The 27,170-nt window shown below is 50.9% G+C and overlaps 1 protein-coding gene across 4 annotated transcripts in view; it reads left to right on the top strand.

Annotated features, from left to right (window-relative positions):
* VTI1A (vesicle transport through interaction with t-SNAREs 1A) overlaps positions 1–23,081 on the top strand; it is a 400,746-nt gene extending 377,665 nt beyond the window's left edge. For 2 of the 4 annotated variants that reach the window (XM_004700923.2, XM_004700922.2), the window contains one exon: positions 21,898–23,081. In XM_004700923.2, coding sequence (XP_004700980.2) covers positions 21,898–21,991 — 94 coding nt within the window. In that variant the 3' untranslated portion in view covers positions 21,992–23,081. The remainder of the gene's footprint in view (positions 1–21,897) is intronic. The other 2 variants (XM_045291213.1, XM_045291215.1) reach the window with 1 other exon arrangement.
* The last annotated feature ends 4,089 nt before the right edge of the window (positions 23,082–27,170 follow it).

The following is a 27,170-nucleotide window of genomic DNA, read 5'->3' as shown; positions in this document are numbered from 1 at the left end:
AACACTTCTTCCCTGAAAACTCTTCAAAAACCATGTGTTAAAACCTGAGTTAAAACCCACAGCATCCAGCATCCGTGCCATTTAATGTCCACAGGAGCTTTGAAAAAGTGGAAGGGATGGAGGGGCGGGCAGGTTGCACAGGGGGGCCAGGGACGGGAGGGAGTCAGTTTGGGGGTTTTGTTTGTTTGTGTTTAACTAAAGATTTGAGTGTTGACAATAATGACTACATTGGCTGGTGAACAAACACCCTGAACTATTGTGCCTGCCCGTCTGAGAAAGCAAATTATCGGTCTCAGTCTTTTTCAAAACAGCCATTAGATTATGCTTTCGGTTGTTAACTAGCGCTGTTCTGCCCATATTTCGTCTAACGTGCTAACATGTCCAGAAGCCGATGCTGCGCCGGCATCGTGCAGCACACTGGCTGGGCTGCCACAGGCCTGCAGCTCCAGCGGGGCTCAGGACGCCGGGATATTTGATATAAAGTACTGCAGACAGACCGGGAGTAAGCGGATTATTTCAGACAGCATTAGGAGGTAACCGGAGGAAGATTACTTCGACATGAGGCAGAGAGCATAAGCAAATTAGAAAGCCTCCCCAATTAGGACAAGAAACCCAGATTTGTGCCGTTTGTGATCTTCTGCTGAAAGGCAACGTGTCGATATTCTGGGCTCCGGCCTTGATTTGAGTTGAAATGTTGGCATTTCCTATCAGAGCAGGTTAGCATCTGAGGTTGTGTACCAGTCTAATCACGGAAGTAAATCCCTGTTCTCCCCAGCCGTGAAATATCCCCCAGTCTGGGGCACTATATACAACGAGCGTGTTTTGCTTGGCCCCCGGAATAATCTCTAGGGCATATTATAATATTTCTGTAGCCGGAATATCCGACATGACTCCAGCATAGCACACTTAATCTCTCTTTTGTTTGTTTGCCTTGTGGAACATGTATCAGGCTGAAGTCATAAAAATGGAGTGCGCAGACTGCCAGATGCTACAAATGCAATTAGATCCTTAAAAATCGCTTCCTTGGTGGCACTGCTCGAAATCTGAACTTGGCCTTGTTTTCTCAAACAGGGCGGCACTTCTCTGCTGAGCTGATGGGTGCGGGCTCTGAGAGCAGGCCCAGGTTCACGTCAGGGGCCACCTTGCTAATGGTCAGGTCATTCTTGAAATCGGAGCAGGCCCCGCTGTTGTACCGACATCACTGCTGCTCACGTTTCCCCTTGCACCGCACTGGGTCACGCTCTGCTTCTTGACTTCTCCTGGTTTGCAGCCGGGGCGTCCATGGAAAAGGTCCTCATCAGACTGAGCCTATGGCAACCATGGGGTGTCTACACACCTCATTGGGAGATCAGAAATGCACTCCCGATGAGTGTTTGCTTCACCACAATTCAAAGCTCATTTTACAGTCTTAGCCAAGGAACTCTGCTGGTGCTATGGGGTAGGTGGTGGGCTGCTAACCTCCAGGTTGGCAGTTCAAACCCACCCGCTGCTCCTCAGGAGAAAGATGAGGTTGACGGCTCCCATAATGATTGACAGCCTCAAAAACCCTACCTAGGGCCTCCATGAGTGGGACTTGACTGGACGGCTATGGATTTGGGGTTTACTCAAAGAAAATATGTATGTCTTGATATAGGGTAGGGGAGGAGTTCTGGTTTGAAAATTAGTGTATATTTTCCACAGATAATATTTTTTTAAATAGTGAATCATAGAAGAGTTTTCAAAAGACACTCTAATCCCAGCACCAAGACTTCATCAGTATACAGCTTTTCCATTTTGGTTTGAAAAGTATCTGGATCTTTTTGTTTCGTTGGCAGTATTGGAGTCAGAGCGCATGTGTTCATTGCCTTGTTTTGTTTAACTCTCGGGGCATGCACTGGTTGGAGGGTCACAGAGCAGATCAGTTGCCCATTCAATAGTCCATGCATATTTTGTTTCCCATCACTGATTGTAATCCTCACCGTGAGCATCACCTAAGCCACTCCCTCTCTGGTCTCCCTTTCCCATCCCTACTTCTTTCCTAATTCTGCTGAGCTTGGTCCTTGGATAACAGCTGCCCTTTGGTTCTCAAATGCTCAATTATCCTAAGGAGTGTGTGCCTTCCAGATGTTATTGTTCCCCTTCTGGACCTGTCTTTTATTTGGCTGAAAGCTGAGCCCTGGGGGTGAATTCATTTCCAGATCTGAAGGGTAACTGAGGGTCATAGTTTCTGGGATTCCACCAGCCTCAGTTTTCCTCCTCTGTAAAATGGGATTTGTGATACCCTTACTATAGATGTGTCTTGAAGATAAAAGAATTTGTGTAAAGTACTTAAGATAGTCCAAGGCACACCAAAAAAATAAGACAAAAATGTATCATTTGCCCACAAACGCATGTCCTCTTACTTTCTCAATAATGTTGTAAATAAATTAGCCACGATAGTTCCCCAGTTATCCGAAAATAATTCTTAGTTTGGGATTATGTATTTATTTAGTTATTATTTATTCTAAAATAATTCTTAGTTTAGGATTACTTTCCCCTCATAATTCTTAAAAGTCACACTGAACATTCGTTCACAAAAATTAGGGCATGCTAAAGATGGAGAAACAAACGTCTAAGACCAGCACTGCTGGCCTTTTGCTGGATTTCCTTTTCTCATCTCAACCCTGAGGGAAGACATGTCACCTTGCTTTTCGCATATCCTCTGGTCTCCAAGCACCATTGGCAGTGAAGGCGGATCGTTTAGAGAATTGGTTCTTCATGCCACTGCACTCTGCCCTGCCTTCTCAGTCTCAATGGAACAAAGAAGCTTCCTAGGCATCCCACTTCCATTGGCAAAAAGGCAATCAAACGGGGCCCGATGGGGTGGGAGGTATCCAAGTGCACCGTGGAATTCTTAGGCCATGACTTCTGTGGCCTCGGTATCTCTAATGGAGCCCTGGTGTCACAGAAGTTAAGTGCTCAGGTGATAACAGAAAGGCTGGCGGTTCGAAGCTACCCAGAGGCTCAGCATGAGAAAGATCTAGCAGTCAGCTTCCAGAAAGTTTGCAGCCAAGAAAACTCTATGGGTGAGTTTACTCCATCCAATGGGGTCACTGGGAATCGAAATCATTTCAGTGATACCTAACAGGGGCTGGTTGTGAATAGCCCAATCTACGCATTCATAAAACCAGCTTCTCTGGCCATACAGAAAGGTTGTAGACAAGACTTCAATGGAGGTCACTGTCTACCAAGCCAAGAGTCAGCCTTCTTGTCACCCAGGATGTAGGTAACTCCCAGGAAGAATTTCTCCACTCAAGCGTCTTCCACCATTGGGAAGAGAAACTCTCTCTCTCTCTCTCTGGACCCTTAAAAGGTGTTCTGTTCGGCCTGAGAAGAAAACGCCGGCAGCCTCCTGTCAGCAAATTTGATAGTTCTCTATCAAGTAAACCATTAGTGAATACATTGATCCTTTTCTTGCTCTTCCCTTTTCTGGTTCTGCCTTGGCTATTCCCAGGATCCCTCTGAACCAGTTGGGCAAAAATTGATTTTTATTAGTTCCACTGGCCTTGTGGAAAATTATCTCATGAATTGGTTTTTATAGAAAGCCTCAAAGCCCAGCACAGGGTGTTGAAAAAAATAAATAAATAAAATAAGCCTATAGCAGTCAAAACGGAAATGTCTTCAGACTGGAAGGCTGAATACATTGCACAAAACAAGTACTGCGAGGCAGAGGTATGCAGGCCCGCTCATTATCACTGGAAAGGGGGAACCAAAAAGCCGAGTAAAAAATTAAATTTTAATAATGCCAGTGATATTTCCTAAATCTTTCCTGACAGAAAGATTCTCATTATTTTTATCTGTCTCTGAGTTGGTTCTTTCTGTACCATCGCAGAAATGGCCCTGGCTATGATTGTTTCCCAGGCTTGAAAGCCTCTAAAAAAAACAAATATATACAGAGAGAACTGTGCTCTCGCTTGTTCGAGGAGGGCCGTGACCAGGGTCCTGCTTCGGCAAGTGGGAAACACATTCAGCACTTCACGATGTCCGTGCAGTGCAGACCCCTCCGGACAAATCAGCATCACGGCCCAGGCTGCAGGAGGAAGCCCAGGGCCCATGTCCTACAGGAGGGGTTCGCTCTGGCCATCACCCCACTCTGACCATGAAAAATGGTCTAGGCAAAGGGCTGGTAGATACCGGCATTGTATTTCCAGGGACCACAGTGTCCAATTGCTGGAGGTAGCAGAAAAAAACAGAAACCAGTCTGTCGTAGCCAGCCCAGAGAACTGAGCTTTTTTTTGTTTTCTGAGCTCCGTAGAGTCCATGTCTAAACCCATCCTGGCCTCAAAAGGCTGTATAGCAATGGATGTAAACGTACAGTAAGTGTAGGAGTCCTGGAGTCTTCGTGGTTATGGGTTGAGCTGCTAACCCAAGGTCAGAAGTCCCAAACCACCAGCTGCTCCACGGGAGAAAGACGGGGCTCTCTGCTCTTGTAAAAGTTGCCCTCTCCGGGCAGTAGGCATGACTGGATGGCAGTGAGCTTGGTCCTTGGATTTCCACAAAGTGTATCAGCAGATCTTATCTATGTAGCATGAAGGTCAGGAGGAAGGTCAGCATGCAAAGTGAGAACCAGATGCACATAAGAGGGGCCTTTCACAAGCTCCTGGAGAAAGCCCACGATCCTTTCATTCCGTTTTTCCCACCAACTTGTTGATGCCCCCTCGTCCATTTGCCAGAGGTGCCCGTCTCGGCTCTCTGGCAGCCCACTTGAAGTTAGAGGAGTCCTTCTCTGTGTGACCCACAGCTCTTTCCCCAACCTGGAGGAGAGAGAACTTTCCCATGGCAGCGCCCAACGTGAACCCACGCAGTGCAGTGTCATAATAAACAACGTGCTTAAGCGTGCACCCTGAACAACACCTCTCAGTCTCCCTCTGGGTCCGTGGGTGGCCTGATGCCAAGCACAATGAAGAGGGCGTCTGTGTTGAGAGCAGGCCCCTCGCAGGTGTGGCTCTCAGCTGCTCCACTGCGGCTCGAGGGCATCCAGCAGATGTGGCCCTGGACCCTCGGGCTGCTCAGCCAACACCAGTCTCTCCGCCGGACTTGGTGGCATGGTGTGTTACGCATTGGGCTGCTACCCACAAGCTCAGCAGTTAGAAAACCACTTAGCTGCTTTAGGAGAGAAAGACGAGGCTTTCTACCTCCATAAAGGGACAATCTCGGAAACCCACAAGGGGCAGGTCTGCTCGGTCCTATGGGGTCACAGGGAATCAGAATGGACTTGGGGGCAGTGAGTTTGGGGCCCCTGTGTGGGAGGGAGTTTAAGGCAAGCTCTCTGCAGAGACCTGGAGTCAAGCCGCCTATTCTGGTCATTCGGTGCAGTCCTGTCGCTTGGGACCAGTTGCTATGGAGTTGACCCCAGCGCACATCGAACTCCACAGCCATCTGCGTCCATTGGCTTCCAGGGGCTGACTTGTTGGAAGTATACCCCCAAGCTTTCTAAGGCCCCTCTGGTGGACTCGATCCTCTGACCTTGTGGTTAGCAGACTGGCAGGTTAACCTTCTGCACCACCCAGGGATCTCATTGGCAGTTAGGATGGGGGTGGGGAGCCACAGCCACGTGGCCCAGTCCCTCCCAGGGCTGCACATTCTGGAAGACCTAACCTTCCAGAAAGGTCTTCGAGGCAGAACATGCCGGGTTTGGCTTCTGTTGGCTGCTCCCTGGCCTTCGGCCGGTGGTCAGAATCAGTCATGGGCTAAGTTGGATGGCCTCTGCGTGGACCCTGGTCATGAAGGCTGACCCAGAGGCTGCGCTGCTGACTTGTGGAGCTGCAGCTCAGGAGAGCTGGGCTATCGATGCCACTCCTGGAATCTCCAGGAGGCGGAGGCAGGGATGCACTCACCCCCACCCCACCCCCAATTTGTTCCTTACTGACTAGTCAGAGGTCGCAGACAGAAGGCCTGCAGGCCACGTCTGCCCCACAGATGCGCTTTTCCTGGCCACCCAGTGCTTCTGACAGCTCGGGCTCAGTTGCCAACATTTAAAACTTGGGAGATTTCAAAGAGAGAAAGAGCAACTTGCCCGGCAGAACCGACAGTGCCAAGCCCACTTCTGATGCCGCGCCAGTCAGGAGCAGCCACTTGGTTTCACAGAGGAACAGGCCCTCCTCCAAGTCCACCCAGCCCCTGCCCACACCCACAGCCCCCAGCTTGCAGGACTCCTTCTGAGTTCCAGAAAAGAATCCAAATTCTCAGGCCAGCAGGTGACTGGAGGACCCTGTTCTCCGCCCCACCTCACCCCCCTCCCTCCCCAAGACCAGTGAGTCAGCCCTTCTGCATGTCTTTGACAAGCCTTCACAAGAGGCTCTGAACCTGGGCTCACCTGCCCAGGAGTGAGTCATTGTATTAGTCTGGGTACTTTGGAGAAGCAAATCCACGGCGACTCACGTATAAGAGAGAGTTTTATGTAAAGAAAAGGTGCATCACGAAAACATCCCAACCCAATGCTGCCCAAGCCCACAAGTCCAACATTAACCCATTAACCCAATACCAGTCCACAAAGTCCTCCACCTCACAAAACAGAGTCAATGATGCCGACTGAAGGAGGAAAGCTGAGTCAGTAAACGAATAAGCATCTCAGCACTAGCAGGGGTCTCCATAAGGCTGCTCCAGCACCCAGGGCTGCATCGGGATAGGTCCATGTAGCTTCTCCTTGGGGATGTCTTGTAGGAAGTCAATCTTGCAAGCTGAAGCAGGAAGCTGCTAAGGCAGCTGCATCCTGGTGCGACCATCACAAAGCAAGAGACCCGAGAACTAGAAAGGCGAGGCTTCACCACCCATTTATCCCTCCGCCTTTCAACCAGCCCCACATGTGATTATCGGCCAGGCTGGCACAGTTAACTAACTCAGTCATGCACCCTGGGGTGGATGGATAAGGACCTTCCAGGTAAAAACTGAAGATGGCAGAAGTCAGCGTAGATGCTGCAGACTTTGCTGGGGTTTCAGCAAAGCAGAAATTGACACTCTATACACCAACAAAGCAGAAGTGACACTCTTTACACACAGGGTTTCATGTAGGAAATTGGTCACACAGGTAACGGTAAATCAAGGCATCCCAGGGATTAGCAACCCCAAGAAGCCTCTCCATCCTGAGCTGGAGGGGCACTGAGGGAGGAAGGAGCCGTGATCCTGGAACCCAGTGCTGGCTGTCTGATGGAGCTGCATACGGGGAGTGTCTGTTTGCAAGGCATTATTGGGAGACACAGCCAGAGGAGAGAAGATCTCTCCTCCGATCCAGTGCCTTGTGCAACCATTGAAGGCAGCCAGAAGCCAATAGAACACAGTGGGGGAGCAGGGCTGAGAGGCCAGATTTGATGATACCCCACAACACAGTGAAAGGACAGGGCAAGAATCCGAGGGTCCAGCATCCCAGGACCAGCACTGTGGAGGTGGTAGCTGAGATGCTTCCCATTCAGCTGGCCCCAGAACCAAGTCTGCTGAGTGAGAGAAGACAACAGTAACCAAATCCCTGACGAGCTCGCTGAGACCAGGGTAGCTGATAAGCCACTGCCAACGTGGTTGTTCCCCCTGACATCCGCAGCAGAACAAAGGTGTCAATCCAGGACTATTGGGAGATAAGCATCTAGTGTCAGATCTTGCAGGGAGGGAGGTGGTGGTGTAGCCAAGGCTTTCCCGGGCTTACTTCTGTGCCTTCAACCAACCACGTTCCAGAAGAGGCATCTTGGCTCAAAAGAACGTACAGGAGAAACAGAACAAAGAAGGGCAGCCTCTGCCCTTCTGAGGACTCAGTAGCAGCTGGTAGTTGGGCTCCAGCAAGTGACTCAGCCTGGACCAAACCGGCCGCACTAATCAGGACCGATGCCAGGCACGCCTGCCAGAGAGGTCACAGCGCCTAAAGGGAGGTACCACCTACTTCTAGGTGTGGGGTGGCAACCACACAGGGAAGAGTTTTAGGGACTATTACAGTGGGATTGGCAAGTAAGCACAGTTAGTTGTCATCAAGTTGATTCCAGCTCCTGGCTTCCTTGTGTGCCTCTGGGGGTGACCCTGTCACTGATGACATCGTTCTTCAGGACAGACCTTGAAAGGTTCCTTTTGACGATGAACATGACACACCATCCCTCTTCAATCGGTCATTGATCGCATAGCAGATCATATGATTGTCTGATGTCCCACATCGTGTCCTGATCAGCCCCTGTCCTCTCACTAACGCCCAAGACAGAGATCTCTGTGTGTTCCCTTTTTATTCTGACAACTTCCAGTTTTCCCAGATTCATCGTTTATACCTGCCACCTTGTGATGATCGATGGACGCTTTGAGTGCTCTCATTTCACTTTTAGTGAGGCCACCTCAGCAAATGAAAGTCCCGAAGGCTCACCTTGGGATTTTCTACTCCCAAAAGAGTTGCAGTCGTGAAAACTCACAGCGGCAGTTCTACCTGTCTTACAGGGTCGCATGAGTCTCCATCGACTCCAGGGCAGTGATTTGGGGGTTAGTTTTGGCTGCTCCTGGAAGGTCCTTCTTTTTCTTTCTTGCTTTTTGCCAACCAAAATCCAAAACCCAAACTCACTGCCCTCGAGTCAATGCTGATTCATAACAACCCTATAGGACAGCGTAGAACTGCCCCCCGTGAATTTCTGAGCCTGTAATTCTTTCTGGGAGTAGAAAACTCCACCATTCTCCTGTGGTGGGGCTGGTGGTTTCAAACCGCTAACCTTGCAGTTAGCAGCCCAACACATAACCACGACTCGACCAGGGCTCCACAGGTCTCACATATTTCTTAGTTGTCAGAAATGTGGAAACATAAAAATGAGGGAAGAAGCCAGATGTTTGAACACAGGTTCCATCTATCAGATGTTTGCCAATGCAGGTTCCATTGATCAAATGGTGCTGAGTTTTAAGTTTGGTGTGACAGAATGCTGACTCGCCTAGGTCAATACGTGCCACCACCTGGGCTGCTCGTTACAGACTCAGCTGGTTCTTCTCCAGTGACTTCTCTTGAACCTGTTCTTATGACCAGTTTTCATTCCACCCATTGAGGAACGGGGTGACTCTGACTTTGTTTCTTGCCCTGGAAGCTCTTGATCCTGAAAATCTTGTGAAAAGACTTGGCGAGATGTAGGGCAACCCCGCTCAAGGGTGGTGAAGGAAGCTCAGCGTCCATTTTCACGTGGCCATTTTCCCTTTGTGTGGCTCCGTCTCCCTCCTCCCCTTGATGGACAACAGTCATACTGCATTAGGACCAAACCTACTCTCCTGCGACCCAGTGTTCGCCTCAAGCAAAGTCACACTCTCAGGTTCCGAAGGTTTGAATTTTCAACGGTATCTTTGGGGGAAGAGGTGGGGGCAGGGAGATGGTAAACTGGAAACCAGAGACCTTGAATCTTTTCTTATGATTATCTAGTGAACCTAGAGCTGGGGCAGCAAACTGAGCCTCTCAAGCCACAGGTGGCTCTTTCGGTACTCAGCAATCAAGTTGAGAATGTTAAAGGCTATAATTCACAAAATGGTAATTTCATTTGTTTATAAAATACATGTATGGCTCTCAAACTGTTGTGAGGGCCAGGATTGGCTCTTCCGTTTCAAAAGTTTACAGGCCCTAGAGTCCAGGTTGCCAAACTTAATTGAGCTTAGAATCACCTGGGGATCTGGTGCGTGCGTGCGTGCGTGTCTGTGTGGTATGGGTGGTGGGTGGGTGGGGCCGGCAAAAGAGATCCTCCCAGGCTCTAATTACAACCTAATGAGAATCAGAATCTCTAGGGCAGTGGTTCTCAATCTTCCTAATGTCATGACCCTTTCATACATTTCCTCCTGTTGTGGTGACCCCCCCCCCAACCATAAAAATTCTTTTCATTGCTACTTCATAACTGTCATTTTTCTACTGTTTTGAATTGGGTGACCCCTGTGAAAGGGTCGTTCGACACCCCCCCCCCCGCCCCAGGTTGAGAACCACTGCTCTAGGGGGAGGATTTGTCGTTTCATCGAATTCCCAGGGGATTCCAATGAACAGCCAAATTTGGGAGCCTAATTTCTAGATGATTTTCCCACCTGATTTTCAACTCTAGCAAGTGCTCACTTCCAACAGGTGCATTCAATTAAAACTTGAGCTGAAGTGTTTCTGTCACACACGCGCTCACCTGTGTGATAGTGTAGCAATCGCTCAAAGGCATATGACACCGGGCAACTGGTGAGCAGCCTCCTGCGAATGACTGCCTTCCCCTACTGCACCCAGCTCTCTGTGCCGCGGTCAGCTGACGGCGCATTTACCCAGAAGAGGTCACTGAAGTCCCTCACAAGGCAGAAAGGACACAGCCAGTGTGCCGGTTGTCAAAAGAGAGCTGGTAAAATGTGCTGAGTAATAATGAATATTAATTATTGTAATTCCCTGCATAGTTACATTAGGCACAAAGTAAAGAGAAGGTCTACTTTGGCTAATTAGTGTAATGTACTTTCAACAAAAAAGTAAACACCCAATTACGATGTCCACAGAGAAGACTATGAAGAGGAATACATCAGAGGCCTGCCTAGGATTGAACCTGCGACACACCAGTTAGATCAAGAACTGCTCTCTTACTGGTCCTCCCTGCTGTGCGAGGGCTGCGCTGGAGAAGTGGACTGGGCCTCCGGAGACCTGAAATGGGAATGAACAGAGCCTTCTCCTCATCAGGTTGTTGTGAGGGTTGGAGCAATAAAGGTTTGAGCACGGCTGGCCCCAGGACATGGCCAGTAAAGGCGAGCCGCTACTGTGGGTGCGGCCGCTCTTCCTGCCACGGCTGCCTGCATCGTAGGATTGATGTTGTTGCCGTCACGGTGGGCACCGTGCTGGAGAAGGCCCGCGGAGGGATTCTTCAACGAGAAGAGCGAGGGGGCGATTTCCTGGCTCAGTGACTTGTGAACTTTCAGATTTCTTGGATTGAGCCTTTTTAAAAACATAGAAGGATGTTGGAAGGATTGTCCGCTTCTGCTTTTACCAAGTAAGGACATGTTGAAAGAAGCAAGCACTGACATCGACGATCAGCAGGACACCATAAGATGAAGATGACCCTGGACGACGGAGAGGCAGTGCTCTCAGCAGGGAGCCTTTCCCTGGCTCAGCCTTGGCCTCTAGGATGAGATGCCCCGACCACCTGCCGTGTCACTCTTGCTGCCTCGCCTCAGCCTCGGTGGAGCGTGGGGACTACTCTTCTTAACCCTCTCCACCTCCTGTTTCATTTATATAGGGAATTGGGGTTTGGTTGGGCTCAGTCGGAGGGTCGTTTTTTTGAGTTGTGTCCCTTGGTTTCATGGAATGATTCCTGTTAGCAGAGGCATTTTTGAGTTGCCCTTAGTCGGGGGCCTTCAGAACATCGTGTGGCCAAAATGGAATGGAAGGAGAGTGGCATTTGACTCTGAACTTTCTGAAGCCCCCTGGGTACAGAGGCTATCAGCAGCGTGAGGATGAGTGTTATGATGAAGCAGGAGTGGATTGGGCCCTGGAGTGGTTTTGCGTCAGTTCTAAAACAAAGAACCCGGAGACTGAGTCACAGAGCCCGATTCCGACTCAAGCGGTGTGCAAACCTCTGCAGGATTAAGTATACCTTGCCAGAGCACCTTTATTTCATTCTCTTCAAATCCCTTCCAAGCCCTTTGATTGAACGAGCTGCCTTGATCCTATCTGGAAGCCTGTGGCCAGCCAAGCCTCTCCCCAGGCGCCCGGCCATCACCGAGCCCATATTTAAGAAGGGCAGAGGCTCTGGTGCCTGGGCTGGAATTTGATGTACACTCTTGGCAAGGGAGAGTGCAGTGTAACTACACATCACTGATCAAAACCCATCGGACTTATCAGTGGGCTCTGACAGGTACTCATTGGCTGCCTTCCCAGGCTGGGAAGGTGTCCCCAAGCCAGCCAATAGGACATCTTCTCGTCCCTTTTGATGTTGACGTGGCCACTTGGAGAGTAGGCTCGGCCGGCTGGGATGCCTGTCGGTGAGGGCCAAAGGAGATGCCTGCCTGGAGAAAGCAGCCAGGTGGCCTGGGGAGACAGCAGCTTGCTGCCTCTGCTGCCCAATGCCCCTGCCCCTCCAGCCTCCACAAGCCTCCCAGAGGGCTCCTCAGCCTCAGACAACCGGTACCTCTCTCCTTTCCCAAACTCACCCTCCCCTTGGCCAGAAGGTCCTGCCCGCTGCACGCATGCTCCTCTTCAAAGTGGGACATGACTTTAGTCAATTCTCTCCTCCTTGGTGGGTTGTGTCTGGGCAGAAACTGAAGGCCCAAATGTTACAGAGTGACTTGCTCCTGGTCACCGAGGCAAACCCAGGAGGGTGGGCACATAGCCCATGGTCACCAGGCTGGAGGTCCTCTCGCTGTGGTCATTACTGTCAGCCTCCTCTCACAGGGTGCGCATCGTGACCCCAAGAACTCACCAAGGGCAGGGACTCCATGTTTTCATTGGGACACTGCTGGGCCTGCCTTGCCAGTGGTTGTTCCCTGGACCTGTCCCAAGGGCCTCCACACAACACCGCCGAGGGCTTTTCGACAAGGGCAGGTGACTTCCAGAAAATGAACTCCACACCACCCATTTTTGTACAACCTGTAGCCCGAGAATGGCTCTTATATTTTTAAATGGTTGCTGCCAGGGGGAGGCATGGGGGAAGGAATTCAAAAGAACATTTGCCAGCCTGTGAAAATTATATACTGTATATACTCGAATATAAACCGAAGGTTTCAGCACCTTTTTAATGCAGTTTTTGTGGTAAAATTAGGTGCCTCGGCAGATATTCGGGTTGGGTTATACTCAAGTATATAGGGTAAGCTTCAAAGTCCAGTGTCCATACATAAAGTTTTATTGGCACACAGGCACCCCCACCCCCGTTCAGTGACATCTCACCTATGGCTGCTTTGTCCCGACAAGGACAAAGACAGATACCTGATCGTCCACAAAGCCTAACAGATTTACTGCAGGGCCATTTACAGGAAGTTAGCTGATCCCTGTTAGAACCAAGGGAGTCCTGGGGTGGTGGAAACACTAGCACTACCTGGAAGGGCAATGGGAGTCTATCCCGGAAGTGCCTCGGAAGAAAGGTCCGGTGATTTGCTTCCTGAGGAGATCAGCTATTGGAAACCCAGTGCAGCACAATTCAGTTCAGACACACATGGGGTGACCAGGGGTGAACAGCAACTGGTTTAGTTTGGGGGGTTTTTTTGTTTGGTTTTTGGTTTGTTTGTTTTGGGGGGGGGTGTTATTGATAAATGAAGTAGCAATTTGGGAATGGGGGAACACTATCTACTTGGCAATCAGATTCTGACCGATGATGCTGCCAGGGCTCTGGTACTGGCTCCTGGCCCCACTTATGAAACCCTCCCTCCATCCAGTCTCCCACTCCCTCCAGTCTCTACACCCAAACCTACATCAGCAGTTGTAACTATTAAAGGCTGATGATGGATCATCTGGCCCCAAGGTAACACCTAGTTTTCTCCCTGTTCCAAATGGCATGTCTCAAAGGCACAAGGTGTGGGGGGCAGCCTTATGGGACCTGGCTTTGAGCAACTGCCTGCTCCGGTTCCAAATGCTAGTTTTCATTGTGAGAGGAAAGATCCACAGTCAATGTGAGAGGCAGGGTTGGGGCTGGGGTGGAGACATGGAAAGCAGTCTGTATGGGGCCCAAGAGAAGAAGACCTTCAAGGGCACCTTCTGGCCTGGGTCCCGGAACCAAATCTAGTTGAAAATGAGAGAAGGGGGTCTTTGGGCTCTCACCACTGGGCAGTTTAAAATGTGACCGTGAGCTTCTAGGCACACAGCAAGACCCAGGGGTTCAGACGATGTCACCCAGTGTCTTCGTTCTGCATCTCCCAGCTCTGTGCCCCTCTCTGTGGCCTCCCTCAGGCAGGACCCCTCCTGCAAGGAACACGAATGGTCCACAGCATCCCTCCATCTCATCGTCAGCACAGCTGATGTCGGTCAAGACCGGAGCTTTTTCTTGGTTTCCCAGAAAAAAACAAATCCCAGGTGATTCTGCCTGTGTTGGGTCACGGGCCTATTCCTGAACAGGTGATTGTCTGAGGGATCGTGGCTGTTAGTCGCTGTAGAATCCGCTCCAACTCAGGATGACCTTGTGAATGGCCGTGAGGCACTGCCCTGTTGTCGTCTTCAGGCACCGTGTGTGACAGCGTCTTGTTGTGATCTGTAAGGTTTGCGGTGGCTAGCTAGTGTTTGGAAATAGACCCTCGGGGCTTTCTTCCGCATCCATCTGGAAACCGCTGAGAGCTGTCCACCGTGGTGACACAAGTGGAATCTGAGAAGCTGGGGGCAGGCTTTCCCTCACCATGGCCGCACACAGGGAGCAAGAGCTGCAGTTGTTTGGACCTGCCTGGGCCACATGCCACCCTGGAATTCAACAGTGAGCTCGGCCCCACCTACCTTCCCAGGGAGGGATCGGGATTCCACGGGAAAGAGGCAGGACACAGAAGACCCTGTTGGGACTCTATATCAGGTGGCATGATGATCACAGGACTCTGCCTCAGAAGTAGCCCTGTGCCAGGCTGTGAAAATCCCACTTCAAAGTGGTCAGCATTCAAGACTAGTGACGATTCACTGCTTCCCCTGCTCTTGCCTTCCTGTCTTCTTTAGTGCGTACCACAGACAGTGAATTGGATTGAGAACTTGGGGAGTCTGTGCTTTGACCCATGTTTGGGGCGAGTGCCCAGGAGAAGCTGGCAGAAGCTCCTTTGCCTGGGAGTTCCTCCTATACTCACAGGAGGCTGCTGATTGTCCTGCCAATTATGGCGGTTTTGTCTGCCCCAAATGGTGGGTATCATATTCAGACCTGTCGGCCAGCCAGGAAGGCATGTACGAGACATCTTGCTGAACCTGTGGCGTGTCATGCACCCTCCAGTTAATGAATGCAGGCTGGTAAAAGGGTTTGGACACTGCCGGCATCCTTAATGGCAGGCTGGCTAATACAGAAATATCCTCAAACTCTCCTGGTCTATGATCCGCCCTTAGACACTAAGGAGGAGTGCTACTTGAGCCTTCAGGTGAGCACGTTCAGGGGGATGCGCTCATTTTCTCATTCATTCATTTATTCATTAGTTAAGGTTTTTTTGGTTTTGGTTTTTTTTGTTTTTTTGGAGGCATGTTCATTTCAGACTCTGTGATTGGTACTAAGGATGCAGAAGACAAAGGAGATTCGGACCCCAGCAGCTCCTTTGTACTGGAGAATCTTACACGGAAGCAGAAAAGTCAAACCATGTAGTACATGTTGGTGTTGGAGATACATAGGTAAATGGGGAAGGGGGAAGGGGCCCGGTCAGGAAATTCTTCTGGGAAAAGATGTAGCTCAGGGACTTGGTTTGGGAACCAAAGTGAACCCCTCTGAAAAGGCTTTGGGGCTCAAGTGGAAGATCAAACTCCAGCCGACATGGAAAACAAAGTGAGCCTGTTTCCTAAGGATCCACCAAGTTTTTAGGATGGAGGGTCCGTTTCATTCTTTCAACTCTGCAGCCTGCCATTGGGCAGCATCCCTCATGGCCACAAAATGGCAATCCCAACCTCACAGCCACACAGCACCCTGTGCAAGTGACCAAGCACTCCAGGCAAAGGTGCTGCCAGTCTGTTGAACTCCAGTGAGTCACATCCCTGCTCAGGATCCAACTGCTGTGCCCCAGGGCACAGAATACACAGCCCAACATAGCCTAGGTTTCACAGTCCTACCACTGTGGAGAGAGGTAACACTGAAAACCAAGCTCGCACCCCCATGGCTCGAGGTGGTGGTGCTTGCTGGGTGCAGCCGAGGGACCCGACGTCCAACAGAAGATGAAACACTGCCCAGGCCTGTGCGGTCCTCACGAGTGCTTTCATGTTGAAGCCATCATGCAGCGACTGTGTCATTTCACCTTTTCGCTGCCCCGCAGGAGGCACAGGATGGTGAAATAAGCAAGGTACCTTGAGTCAGCTGACCTCGGGGCTGCGAGCGAAGCAGCATGTCAGGGTACCACCGTCTGTCAGCGCGCAGGGGCGCCGGTTCCAGCTGGAAGCAACGCCTGGCCCTTCGGTGAGAAATGTTATAGTCCAGTATGGCAGAAGAGAGTCCCAGCTTTCAAACCAAGCGGCAAAAGCCTCTTCGTAGAGCCTCTCAACCCCCATCCTATCCCATCCACACTAAACCAGAGCCTCATTCGACCTGGCCACCTACTGCCTCTCATTCAAACTGGCTCTCGGGACAATCTCGCCCTGTTTTCCAGCCCTTCCCAGGGCGTTCGTCCTCCGGGTCGGTCACTGTGCAGAGCTCCGGGTAGTGCAGGTGTGTGTCGGATTGGCCAATATAAGCAGGGTCAGCTCGGACTTCTTTGTGCCACTTACGGCTCCATAGTGAAGTTTCTCACCTGTGTGAAAGCCCCGAGGGAACAAACAGCTCCCTACAGAGGAGAAACCCATCGTCTTCCGCTGGGTCACCCGCCTCCGAGGGGAGTCGCCACCATGCTGTAACTACATTGGCCCCTGCGTCAGCCTTATGGACCCCATCCATGCACAGCAGAATGAGAGGTCGCCCCGTCCAGGGCCGCGCCCACCCTAAGTAGCAGATCAGACCCTGGTGCGTGGTCAGGTTTTGTAGACAAGTTCCCAGGCCCTTTGAATGCCCATCTTACTCTGGCAGCGTCGTCGGATCTTTTCTGCATCCTAGCGGCCCACAAGCCTCCACTGAGAGGCCAGGCGTTACTGCGCACAAGGCGCACTGACTAGGTATCACACCCAGGTCTCCCAAGTAGCAAGCAAGAGCATTGTGCACTGAACCTACTATGTGCCCCTTGGCAACATGATGTTGGGTGCTGTCCAGGCAGAAGAGTTGAGCGCTGGCAGGTCCATGCCTCCACCAGGAAGTGACACCGCCCCACCCCCTCCCACTGCCCCTCTGCTCACATTTCATTGGCCAAAGCAAGTTACGTGGCCACGCCCAGCACCTAAGACCCAGTGCTTGCAGCCTGTGCCTGGATGGACTGGGGAAGCCTATCCCTGGGATCCCTGCTCTGCTCGCTCTGCAAGGACTAGGCCGCCCCCTGAGATGCTGGCTTCCAGGCACGCAGGAGCCCATTTCCAGAGGGGGAGGAGACCAGCAATGGGAAGATTAGCCACTCCCTGGCTTCCACTGGGGGATCAGTAATTTCAATAGTACTTTGTGAGTTCACCCTCAAAGTAAATGGTTAATTCATCTTGTATCAACAGCACTGTGATTCATAATGTAAACTGGGAGAATCCTTGATGTTTCGGGCCCACATTCCTTTTAATTTGGCTCTGCATTCTTTTAAAGCCACAGTGTGCTGGCCTAATAGAATGCAGCATGCAAATGCTGGAGATTTTGCCTGGAGGCGATTTAGCCTGGCTGTTTCAATGGAGGCCTCCTTTCAAGTGTATGTGCTTTCTTAAATTATTTACTGGGTAAACACACTTTGCATTTTCAAAAAGGAGATTGAGACTGCTGGCTGCATCCCGACTTCTTGAACCAACGGGGAGAGCCCACACTTGCGCACAGTCAAGGGGACGTTGACTCCGGGTTTCCCTCCCATGTTCTGTCTGGGTCTCCCGAACCGGGGAACCCTCCTTTCTGCCAGCAGGCAGCTCCTGACTTCTTCCCAGATGGGGCCCACCCAGGCCAGCCCTTGTTCCCCCTCCAAAGTGGCAACTCAGAGGCCCCAGCTGCTCACTTTCCTGATCATCCAACCCAACCCAGCCCCTCGCTTACAGGCCATTTCCGATCGATGGCCACCCAATGTAGGTTACAGAGTGGAACCACCCTTCAGGGTTTCTGGGCTGTGATTTTTAATGTGAACTCACTGCCATCGAATCGATTCCACCTCACAGCCAGCCACTCCAGGGGACCAGGTAGAACTGCCCCTGTGGGTTTCTGAGACGAACACTTTAAGGGAGTAGAAAGCCTCGTCTTCCATTTCCGTTCCCCCAGCCCCAGGAGCAACCGGTGATTTTGAACTGCTGACCCTGTGGTTAGCAGCCCAAGTAGCCACTACGCCAGCAACATACCTGGTCTTTAGAGCAAAAAGAAAGAAAGCCCTCAAGGAGTCGGAATGACAACCACGAGCTCCAGCATTGCAACGGTGGGACAGACGGCCCAGGGTTCTGTACTGTGGTGTATAAAGCCACTGGGGCTCGGAGCCTACTTAATGGGGCCTGAAAATAGCCACCCATTTCTTCTGTGGCGCTTTTGGGTGGGTCTGAACCACCAACCTTTAAGTTAGTAGTCGGGTGCCATTATAGAGTTTGCACCACCCAAAGGCTTAGTCCTGATCCTTCGAGAGGCAGTACCTGCTCAACACCTTTGGGGGTCAAAGCTATGGTGGTCTGACCAGAATCAAGCTCACTGACAACCCCTCACAGTTCTGACCCTTTTTTGGACTCTCAATATCATTCATCCCAAAAAGCTGCCAGCCTTCGCTTTGGGATAGAATCCCTAACTGGTGGCAATGGCTAACACACTGTTAAATGGAAAGGTAGGAAGGAGCCCTGGTGGTGTAGTGGGGTACACGGTGGGTTGCTAGCCACAAGGTCCACAGTTCAAAACCACAAACTGCTCGGTAGGAGAAAGATGAGGCTTTCTGCTCCCATAAAGATTGACAGACGCAGAAACCCAGATGGGGCAGTTCTACCCTGCCCTCTTGGGTAAGTTGGAATTGACTCGATGGTACAGTGAGATTTTGAACGGAAAGGTTGTGAAGTCCAGTGCGCCCCAAACCTCCTTGGAAGTCAGCACAGTTCGCCTCTGACACACAAAGTCGATTGGCTCAGCAGCAACCCCCAGACTGGTGGTGTGAAAGCACATGTCCATGTCCATGTCCACAGGGATCTGGCTTTTCCTCACGTTGGGCATAAGTACCAGTCATGCTGGGAGCAGACACTCCTCAGATCAAGTTCCCACTTTGAGGCTGCTCTTTGACCTTGTCAATCCAGGCTTTCCACGGAGGCTCCGTGCAACTTAAACGAGATTTCCTGCTCTTCTGTCTTGAATGGAATGACGATCCCTTCCTTTCCTTCAGTCTCCAGGACAGTTTTCTTTTCAGTGTCCAGCTGTCTGACACTGAACCCACAATGAAGGAGGGAGTGGTGAGGTGGGGCTATCAGAAACCCCTGAGCAGCAAGCGGTGAGGAAGAGCCATTTGGGGGCCAGGTGCTGCATGAACGAAACACCTGAGCGGTTGGGGCGGCTCGCAGCCACTGAAGCACACTCCTCTCAGGCCTGCAATGTGGGAAGTCCACGGAGGAAGGCCCAGGACTAGAGGAAGATGGGATTCGTGGCCTTTCGTTTTGCCAACCAGACCTCAGATGGAACAAGTAACCCCCCCCCCCCACAGTTCATCCTTTTGTAAATTAGCCTCACAGATGCCTGGGGGCCTCCGCCCACAAATAAAATGGTTGTCAACCCAGCACTCAAGGCACGTGACCATCTATTACTTGAGGCCGGATTTTAAAAAGGCTTCACGCTTTTCATCTGTTTCGCTGCTGGGTTTCAATTCCCCACGTCTCTCCTCTGCACGTCTGAGGAGGGAGGTGGCAAATAGAGGCTGTGACGGACCTGGGAAAGCGGGGTACGTAGGGCCCAAGGGGAAGACCCACTTTCCGGAGAAAAGGAGTCCCGAGTCCATTTGGGTTTTCATTGAAGCCACCAAGTCGTGCTGCTGGTCAGACTCCATAATGAGCTTCCCCGTGGGGGTCTATTTTGAGTTAGTTTTTTGGGAGGGAACTGAGAAACTCCCTACCTTCAGAGTAAATACGGCCTGTTAGGTCGGAATGAGCTGTCATCACAGAAGAATTAATGCTGGGGCACAGCCTTTCTAGTGGGGAAGGAAAGAAATAAACGAGACAGATCGTAGCCGAGCCTCCATGATAAATGAGGACCCAGCAGACCATATTCATCTCCTGCGAGGGAAGTGGACACAGGCCCCGGCGCAGTTTCGCGGAAGACGGGTCAGCAAATGCGATCGTTTTGTAACCTGTCAGCAGGAGAGGGGGCCAGTCCTCTTAGGGGGCCACGCGGGGAGTGGGTTTGTCTGATGTGACAGCATCCATCCGTCCATGGAGGTTTAGGGAGGGGAGGGAGCCGAGGATGTGGAAGGACTTGACTAAAGCTACTTACTGTCTGATGCCACCGACCTTCCAAGAAAGGCACTCGCAGGGAAGCTGGAGAACGTGCTGAAGTGTTATTTTGGAGAATTTGAAGTGGCTGCAGTTCCACTCCCAGATGTGCCCTGAGACGCTAAAGCAGCAGGGACTCCAGGACATACCTGCCCACCGATGAGTTTTGACAGCCGCCAGGTGGAAGCCACCCGTGAATCCATCCACAGATGAAGGGCCCACTGGACATGATAACACGCAATGCAAATGGACTCAGCCCTGCAGAGGAGTGAAGCCCCGGGACACACTACACCAGGGTGATGCTGAGGGGATCAGTCCCAACACTGGTCCCACTGATGTGAAGTAGCTGGCACGGGCAGATGCACAGAGAGCAGGGAGTACTACCGGCTGCCAGGGGCTGGGGAATTGGGGGGGAAGCGAGTTCTTGCGGAAAGGGCAGGGAGTTTCTCTGGAGATTGATGAAATTGGGGAAACCTCGTTGGGGTGATTGCACAGCCTGGCAAACGGAACGGATGCCGTTAAATGGGACATGTGAAAATAGTTGAAGTGGAAAGTGTGGTATACGTTTTAGCACAATGGAATTTTTAAACAATCATTCAAAAAAAGAAAGAAAATCAGAGGATAGAGTCTGTTAAAGTGGAAGACCCACCTCACCCTCTCTTTGGAAGACCCCGTCCAGTGTTCCGTGTCTCCAGCCAGCAGCAGGCTTTTTCTTGGTTCCTCTTTTGAGGATGATGGGTAGATTTGGAGACGGTTGGGTTGGGCTCGAGGCTTGGTTGGGTTGGTTTAGGAGCACGGCAGGATTGGGCTTGGCCCGTGGTTGGTGCCTTGGGCTCTGGCTGGATGTTGAGCTAGCTAGTCTGCCAGCACTCTTCTCTATTCACGCATCCTTCTGTGAGAGCCGTGAGCGTGGGCGAGGCCGTTTGACCTGGCTTCCCTTTGAAAGTCTCAACAAAGCATTGCGATGTTCAACCTCTTTTCCTAGAGTGAGGTAACAAATTATGAAACCGCTTCAGGAAAAGCTCTCTGCAGGCATCCTGGAGGCCTGTCTCCATCCTGGTTCCCCTTCCGACTTCTTGGAGCCCTAGCAGCTTGCAGCAGAGCCAAACCCCCAGGGGAGTTGGGAGCCCCAGAGGGAAGCAGCACCGGGGGTACTTGTCATTAGTCCTCATTTCCGTCTCTTTGTCACGAAGCAAACGTAATGTTTCCTCCTGGCGTAAGTGCGTGTAAGCCATCGGTGACAGGTGATGGGTTCGCAGCCTAAACGGAAAGTCTGACATTTGCTTCTTAATCTTGCCCCTTTCTTCCCCTCGCTTTGACTTGTCCCGCGTTTTCTGTGGGGTGGTTAGGTTGATTTATTTGGGAGTAGAGGTAAGTACTTTACCGCCACTCCCTTTCCTTGGCGCCTAACTGGAACAGGAAACTCAGACCAAAAAAGAGAGAGCCCTGTTTCACATTTTAAATTAAAAAGAGCTGCTCACATGGGGCCCTTGATCACTTAAGAGACTACCTGGTAGTCCATTTGGCTTTACATGAAGCATTTCTGCTAGATCAGCATAGCCCGCACTGTGGACGCCTTCACATTATTTCCATTTGGAGACCCAAAATGCCACCTGTGTGCCCCGTGCACACACACACACATGAGCATGCATGCTGGCCTCCCACTCCCACCGGCTCCCCCGCTGTCTGATTTCCCCACTCCCACCGGCTCCCCCGCTGTCTGATTTCCCCACTTGGGTCCGGGCTGGTCTCCGACTGACGCTCTCGTTCATCCGTGTGATGTTTTCCCTCCTTGTGCTCTCTCCTAGAATCATCCAGAACCGCATCCTGGTTGTCATCCTGGGAATCATTGTGGTCATCACCATCCTGATGGCGATCCTCTTCTCTTTCAGAAGACACTGATGGATCTGCTGCCCCCTGGTCAGCAGCGGCGGCCACTTGTTCGGAGTAATTAAGACAAAATGGTCACATGAATCATTCTTTTGCGCTGACAGGCCCTGTGACCCCCCTCTCCCCTCCTCCCCACGGTGTGTACAGCCGAAGCACAAAAAGTGGGAAAAAAAGAGGTTCTCGTCCTGCCTGCACGGGGTGGGTTTCTCCTTGGCCTATCTTCCCTCAGACTGGCTCTGTAGCGGAGGGGTGGACACATGCTTGTTTGCCTTGTGGTCATGCCACCAGCAGTCTGCCTCACCCTCTGGACGTGTCGGGGCCCTCATGCCTTGGGAGAGGCCTCAGTGAGCCAGTCGTGGAGCACTGATGGGTGTGTCCCGTGGCTGACTGGCTGTTCCACACCCCTGGTCACTTTCTGTGACATCCCAGGATCCAAGTACAGAGAGAACCAGGTGCTGGAAGCCATGAACTTCTCCCACACAGGGCCATGATGAAGAGAGCCGCCTTTCCCGGGCGGGTACCGAATGCCATTTGTGCAGAGAATGGACTTAGTACTTTCCCTGTCTTACCTACTACTTCCTTTTTTTTTTTCCCCCAAACCCAAGAATATTTTTGCTGAGTCTGTCGAATGCTCACTTTTCACAACTTTGATTAGCGGCTGCAAGAACGATTCCCATGCCATCCCAAACTCCCGTCCTCCCCAGAATTTGCTGGCAAAGTCAGCCCTGGCCTGGCATTTAATTGTGACCTTGTCTCCCCTGGCCCGTGTAAGCATCTCTGTATCCTTTCGGTTTTAATATTTGCACTGCCAAAAGCAGTCCTCGTACATGCAAAAGGTCTGACCAGGTTCGCTCTGCAACCATTCCAATATGTAAAGAGAACATGAATATTTCAGTACGAGCAAGAACATGACTCTGTCAGTGTGAAATTTCAACTGTGATTATGAATATAGTAGAGTCCTAAAGGATGGTCCATGAGAAATAAACTTGATGGGAGATGTTCACTAACCTGCTTTCAAACATGAAGGGATTGCTGAGTGGGTGTCTTGTTTTTCTTTTTCCTTTTCTTTTTCTTAAAGAATAAAAGGATGGCTTGGATTGTTGGGAGGTTTTTTTGGCATGTGTTTTTGTGTGTTTGTTTTCTCCAAACAAACAAATGTTAGCAAACACCCTTCCTGAATGCAGTGTACATTGATGCCTCTGTATGCACGGTGAGGGGCTCTCATGTCTCTTCGGCTGTGGGTACCCGGGAGTGGTGTGCAAATGTGTTCAATTGTGATCAAACTTCAGGTGGCCCAAGCTGAGGGTGCTGCTCCCCCAGTCGTAAAGCAGAGTGTTTTACTTAAAAGTGTCTGAGAGGCAGTCCCAGAGCCCGTAATATCTTCTGAGGCTAACTGGAAGCTTTGGGTGACTGAACAGCAAGCCTGCCCTCTTCAGAAACAATGCTAACCACCTGTGCCTGGGCACCATCTCCAGGATACGGCACTGGGTCCTCTCCCGGCGCCCACCCCCAAGCGACTCAAAAGAGAACCCTGTTGAGTTATCGAAAATGCAGAATGGCAAAAGCCACCAGAGAAACAGAACTTACCCCTAGTGACCAGACCAGCACGTGTGCAGATGAATCATTAGGTGTCCTGTAAATAAAGCTTCGCCCTGACTTCGGGATGGGGGATGGGGTGGGTGTTGGCCGAGGGGAGGCCGGAACCACGTCCCTCTCTGCTGAAGGGATCCGTCCCTGCGAGGACCTTTTATTCAGATAACGGAGCTCTGCCCAGTCTAGCCCCACACGAGAGACAGCATTTCAAAGTCAGCAAACAACAAGGACAACGCGGTCCTCGTCCGGGAACTCTACTGTGTCGTGAAACAGAGCGACAGCCGAGCTGGCCTGGTGTCTGCTGATCTTAGCGAAGTGCTGAGAGCCCACCTTGAGCGAATCTTCCCCAGGCCACCCGGCAAGCAAGACTGACCTTCAAACCTGGACTCACCGGCTCTGAGACCTTCCACTCAAACTTGGCCTCGTGCTGGACAAGTCTAAGGGCGTTCAGCGCTCCCCTTTTGTCTGTGTTCCTGTTTTCCCTCCAGTTCTATTTCTCAATCACCTCCTGCCTGTGATTTTTGCCTCAATTCAGCTTTTCTGCCCCAGAGTACCTTGGGAGTGGGAAGAAAATGAGCTGATAATAAAACTAAAACTCACTGCTCTCCAGTCAATACTGATTCATAGTGACCCCATAAGACGGGATAGAACGGCCCCCGTGGGGTTTCAAGACTGTAACTCTTTGACGCAAGTAGAAAGCCTCCTCTTTCTCCCAAGGAGAGGCTGGTGGTTTTGAACTATTGACCTTGCGGTTAGCAGCCCAGCGTAAAAGCACTACATCGTGGCTCCATCAAACCCACCTCCTAGACCAGGAAAATAAGTGCTCTGGGAGGAAGTGAGTTGGGAGGGCCCAATCTTCCTGGAAACTGGAGGAGAAGACAAATGGAGGAGCCCCAAGGACAACCAAGTACCCTTTCTCCTGCCTTACCCCGCAAGTGGAGAACACCCCAGATTCCAGGTGGGACATGCACCTGTGAAAGGCTCCAGGTGCTTCAGAGGCAGAGGCTAATGGATGCTTGCTTTTGTCGTTGGGAGCCTTTGTAAAAGATGACATTTGGGGTTGGGGTAGAGAAAAGGAGGAAGAGGAGGAGGAAGCTCTAACCATCTAAAATTCATCCCGCCTACGCCTACGTAGTCTCCCTGATAGAATAAATAACGCTGATGCTGCCCGACTCCAGAATCAAAAGCAATTTAATTAAAGTCTCTTAAGTTGTAAAGAGTTTTAAATGCCCCACGTCGAAGGCCTGCAAGGACGGCGGGGTTGACGGCAGCCACCAGGCCTGGGCTAGGAGGCCATTTGCTATTCTGTTTAAGGCAGGCTGGATTGAAGAAATCATTAAAAAGCAAGCAAACTTATTTTGGAACCAGCTTGGTGGGGGGTTTGCTTTGCTACTGCTTCTGAGCCCTGAGCTTCAAAGGCTGAAATTAATGGTGAACAAAATTGTGCGGCTCTGGCCATCCCATGCGGGGCAAGCCCATTGAGGGTTATCATTAAGTAAAGAAATCAAGAAGGGGGGGAGAAAGCCTGCCTGTTCCAAAAACCCCATCAGATAATGACCCTAGTGATTGGGTTTTCAGTACCAAACAGCATCCAGAGAAGATCTGCCCCATGGAAGGAGGGAGGGGGAAAAGAATAAGAAAAGCCACAAGCCACTGTCTTTCCCCTCTCTCTTTCTTTTCGTTTCTTTCTCTTTTTTTTGCACATCTTTTCTTTAAAACTGTCAGATCATTTCAGTATTTCAAATCCGAGGAAAACAGCCTGCCTGCTGCCGTATTTGAAGTTGTAATGGTGTCAAAAAGTCACGACTGACTGACAGCCGTCAGTCCCAGAGGAGCTCATTAAATCATAAAAACTTGACAAGGAAATAATTGCACGTTGCCAGCACTTGGCGCCTGTTTAGACGTTTTATTTTCTTTCATTATTAGTCCCCACCATTACGTTCATTAACAAATTGCACTAAACAACTGTTAAGGGCTAATGATTTGTTTATCGCTTATTATTATTATTATTATTATTATTTAAACATTAGCTGTGTCATGTGGTACCCCAGCAGCCTCCCGCCATCCTCTGACTGAATATTTTTCCACTCCGAGCTCTGGGTACGGTTGGAATATGAAATAGATTATTCATTACTCTCCTCTTTGCCACTGATTTGGTTTCATGTAGCGTCTTCCGCAGAGAAAGATGAAAACTTGTCAAAAATAGGTTATATCTTATTCGAAGGGGCAACAATAGCAGCAGGTACAGGCACGCTTTAATATTTAATTAAGGTTGATGTTAACCCCTTTAAATGACTTTAGCTGTAAGTTACATTCAAATGCAGAAGAGGAAAAAAAATAATTGTTCTTAATTTGCAACCTGTTCAGCAGACATTCTTCATGGAGTTAGCTGGAAATTTTAGAGCGGAGTTTTTAAATAATGAAATTTCCCGGCATAAATATGTATGGCCCTTTGCCGACATCGTTGGGAATTAACTACTTTTGCCCACATCCAAGCAATGATCTCCTCATTGCCTGGGTTTGAATGGCTAGACTAGTGGAGCACTCGGTGCTCGGGCATGGAGGGAGCCTCTCTGGAACAAGGAAAAGGCCAGAGTCAAGGACAGTGGGTCGGTTGGTTAGATTGGTGGGTGGTGGGTTGGCTGGTCGATGGCAGCAGGGACCAACTTCAAAGGAACCACTGTGAGTCCCCAGTCTCCACCCACTGCCCCATGGCTTAACTTTGGAGTTGGAAGACTGTGGCCTGGATAGAGAAAGAGAGAGAGAGTGCAGGACAGGGGACTAATGGAAGCATTTAGTACAATGGTTCTCAACCTGTGGGTCGCGACCCCTTTGGGGGTTGCACGGCCCTTTCACAGGGGTTGCCCGATTCATAACGGTAGCAGAATGACAGTGATGAAGTAGCAACAAAAATAATGGTATGGTTGTGGGGGTTCCCACCACATGAGGAACTGTATGAAAGGGTCACGGCATGAGGAAGGTGGAGAAACACTGCTCTAGTTGGTCCAGAAGGAGCTCTAGTGAGGCGGTGGTTATGCACTGGGCTGCTGACCAAGACACCACTAGCCTCTCCCAGGCAGACAGAGGAGATTTCTACTCCCGTAGAGTTACCGTCTCAGAAACCCACAAGGCAGCCCTGCCCTGTCCTGTAGGGTCACTAAGAGTCAGAAGAGATGCGATGGCAGTGACTTAGAGTGGGTCCAGGCGTCTGGAGCATGAGGATGCGGGGCAGGGTGACCGGGGCTCATGGCACTGGTGATAAGCCCTAGGAGCAGTGTTTTGCTGGAACTGACCCTCTGCCCGCCCCCTTTTCTTTCTGTGACTTGCCCTTGGGAAGTTGATCTGTTTCCATGAGCCATGCACTTGAGGGCCCCGAAAGGAAACCGCTCCATCAAATCATCCTAGACCAGAAGGTGACGGCAGTCTCCAGGTGACAACTGATGGGGACCTGTGGTCACCCAGCCTGTTTCTGTGGGCTCACTGATCTGAGGCCTGGTGTGTTGGCATTTGGGGACCCAGGCATTCTGGGCCCTGTCAGGGAATGGGGACTGTATTGCTCCCCGTCTCTTTCTACTCCCACCTTCCACTCTCAGTGGGA

The sequence above is a fragment of the Echinops telfairi genome, unplaced genomic scaffold (genome assembly GCF_000313985.2).
Source record: "Echinops telfairi isolate 266 unplaced genomic scaffold, ASM31398v2 ScPeMD7_70;HRSCAF=299, whole genome shotgun sequence".
Classification (NCBI taxonomy): Eukaryota; Metazoa; Chordata; class Mammalia; order Afrosoricida; family Tenrecidae; genus Echinops; species Echinops telfairi.
Note: the sequence above shows the minus strand (reverse complement) of the source record. Positions and strands in the feature narration are given on the sequence as shown.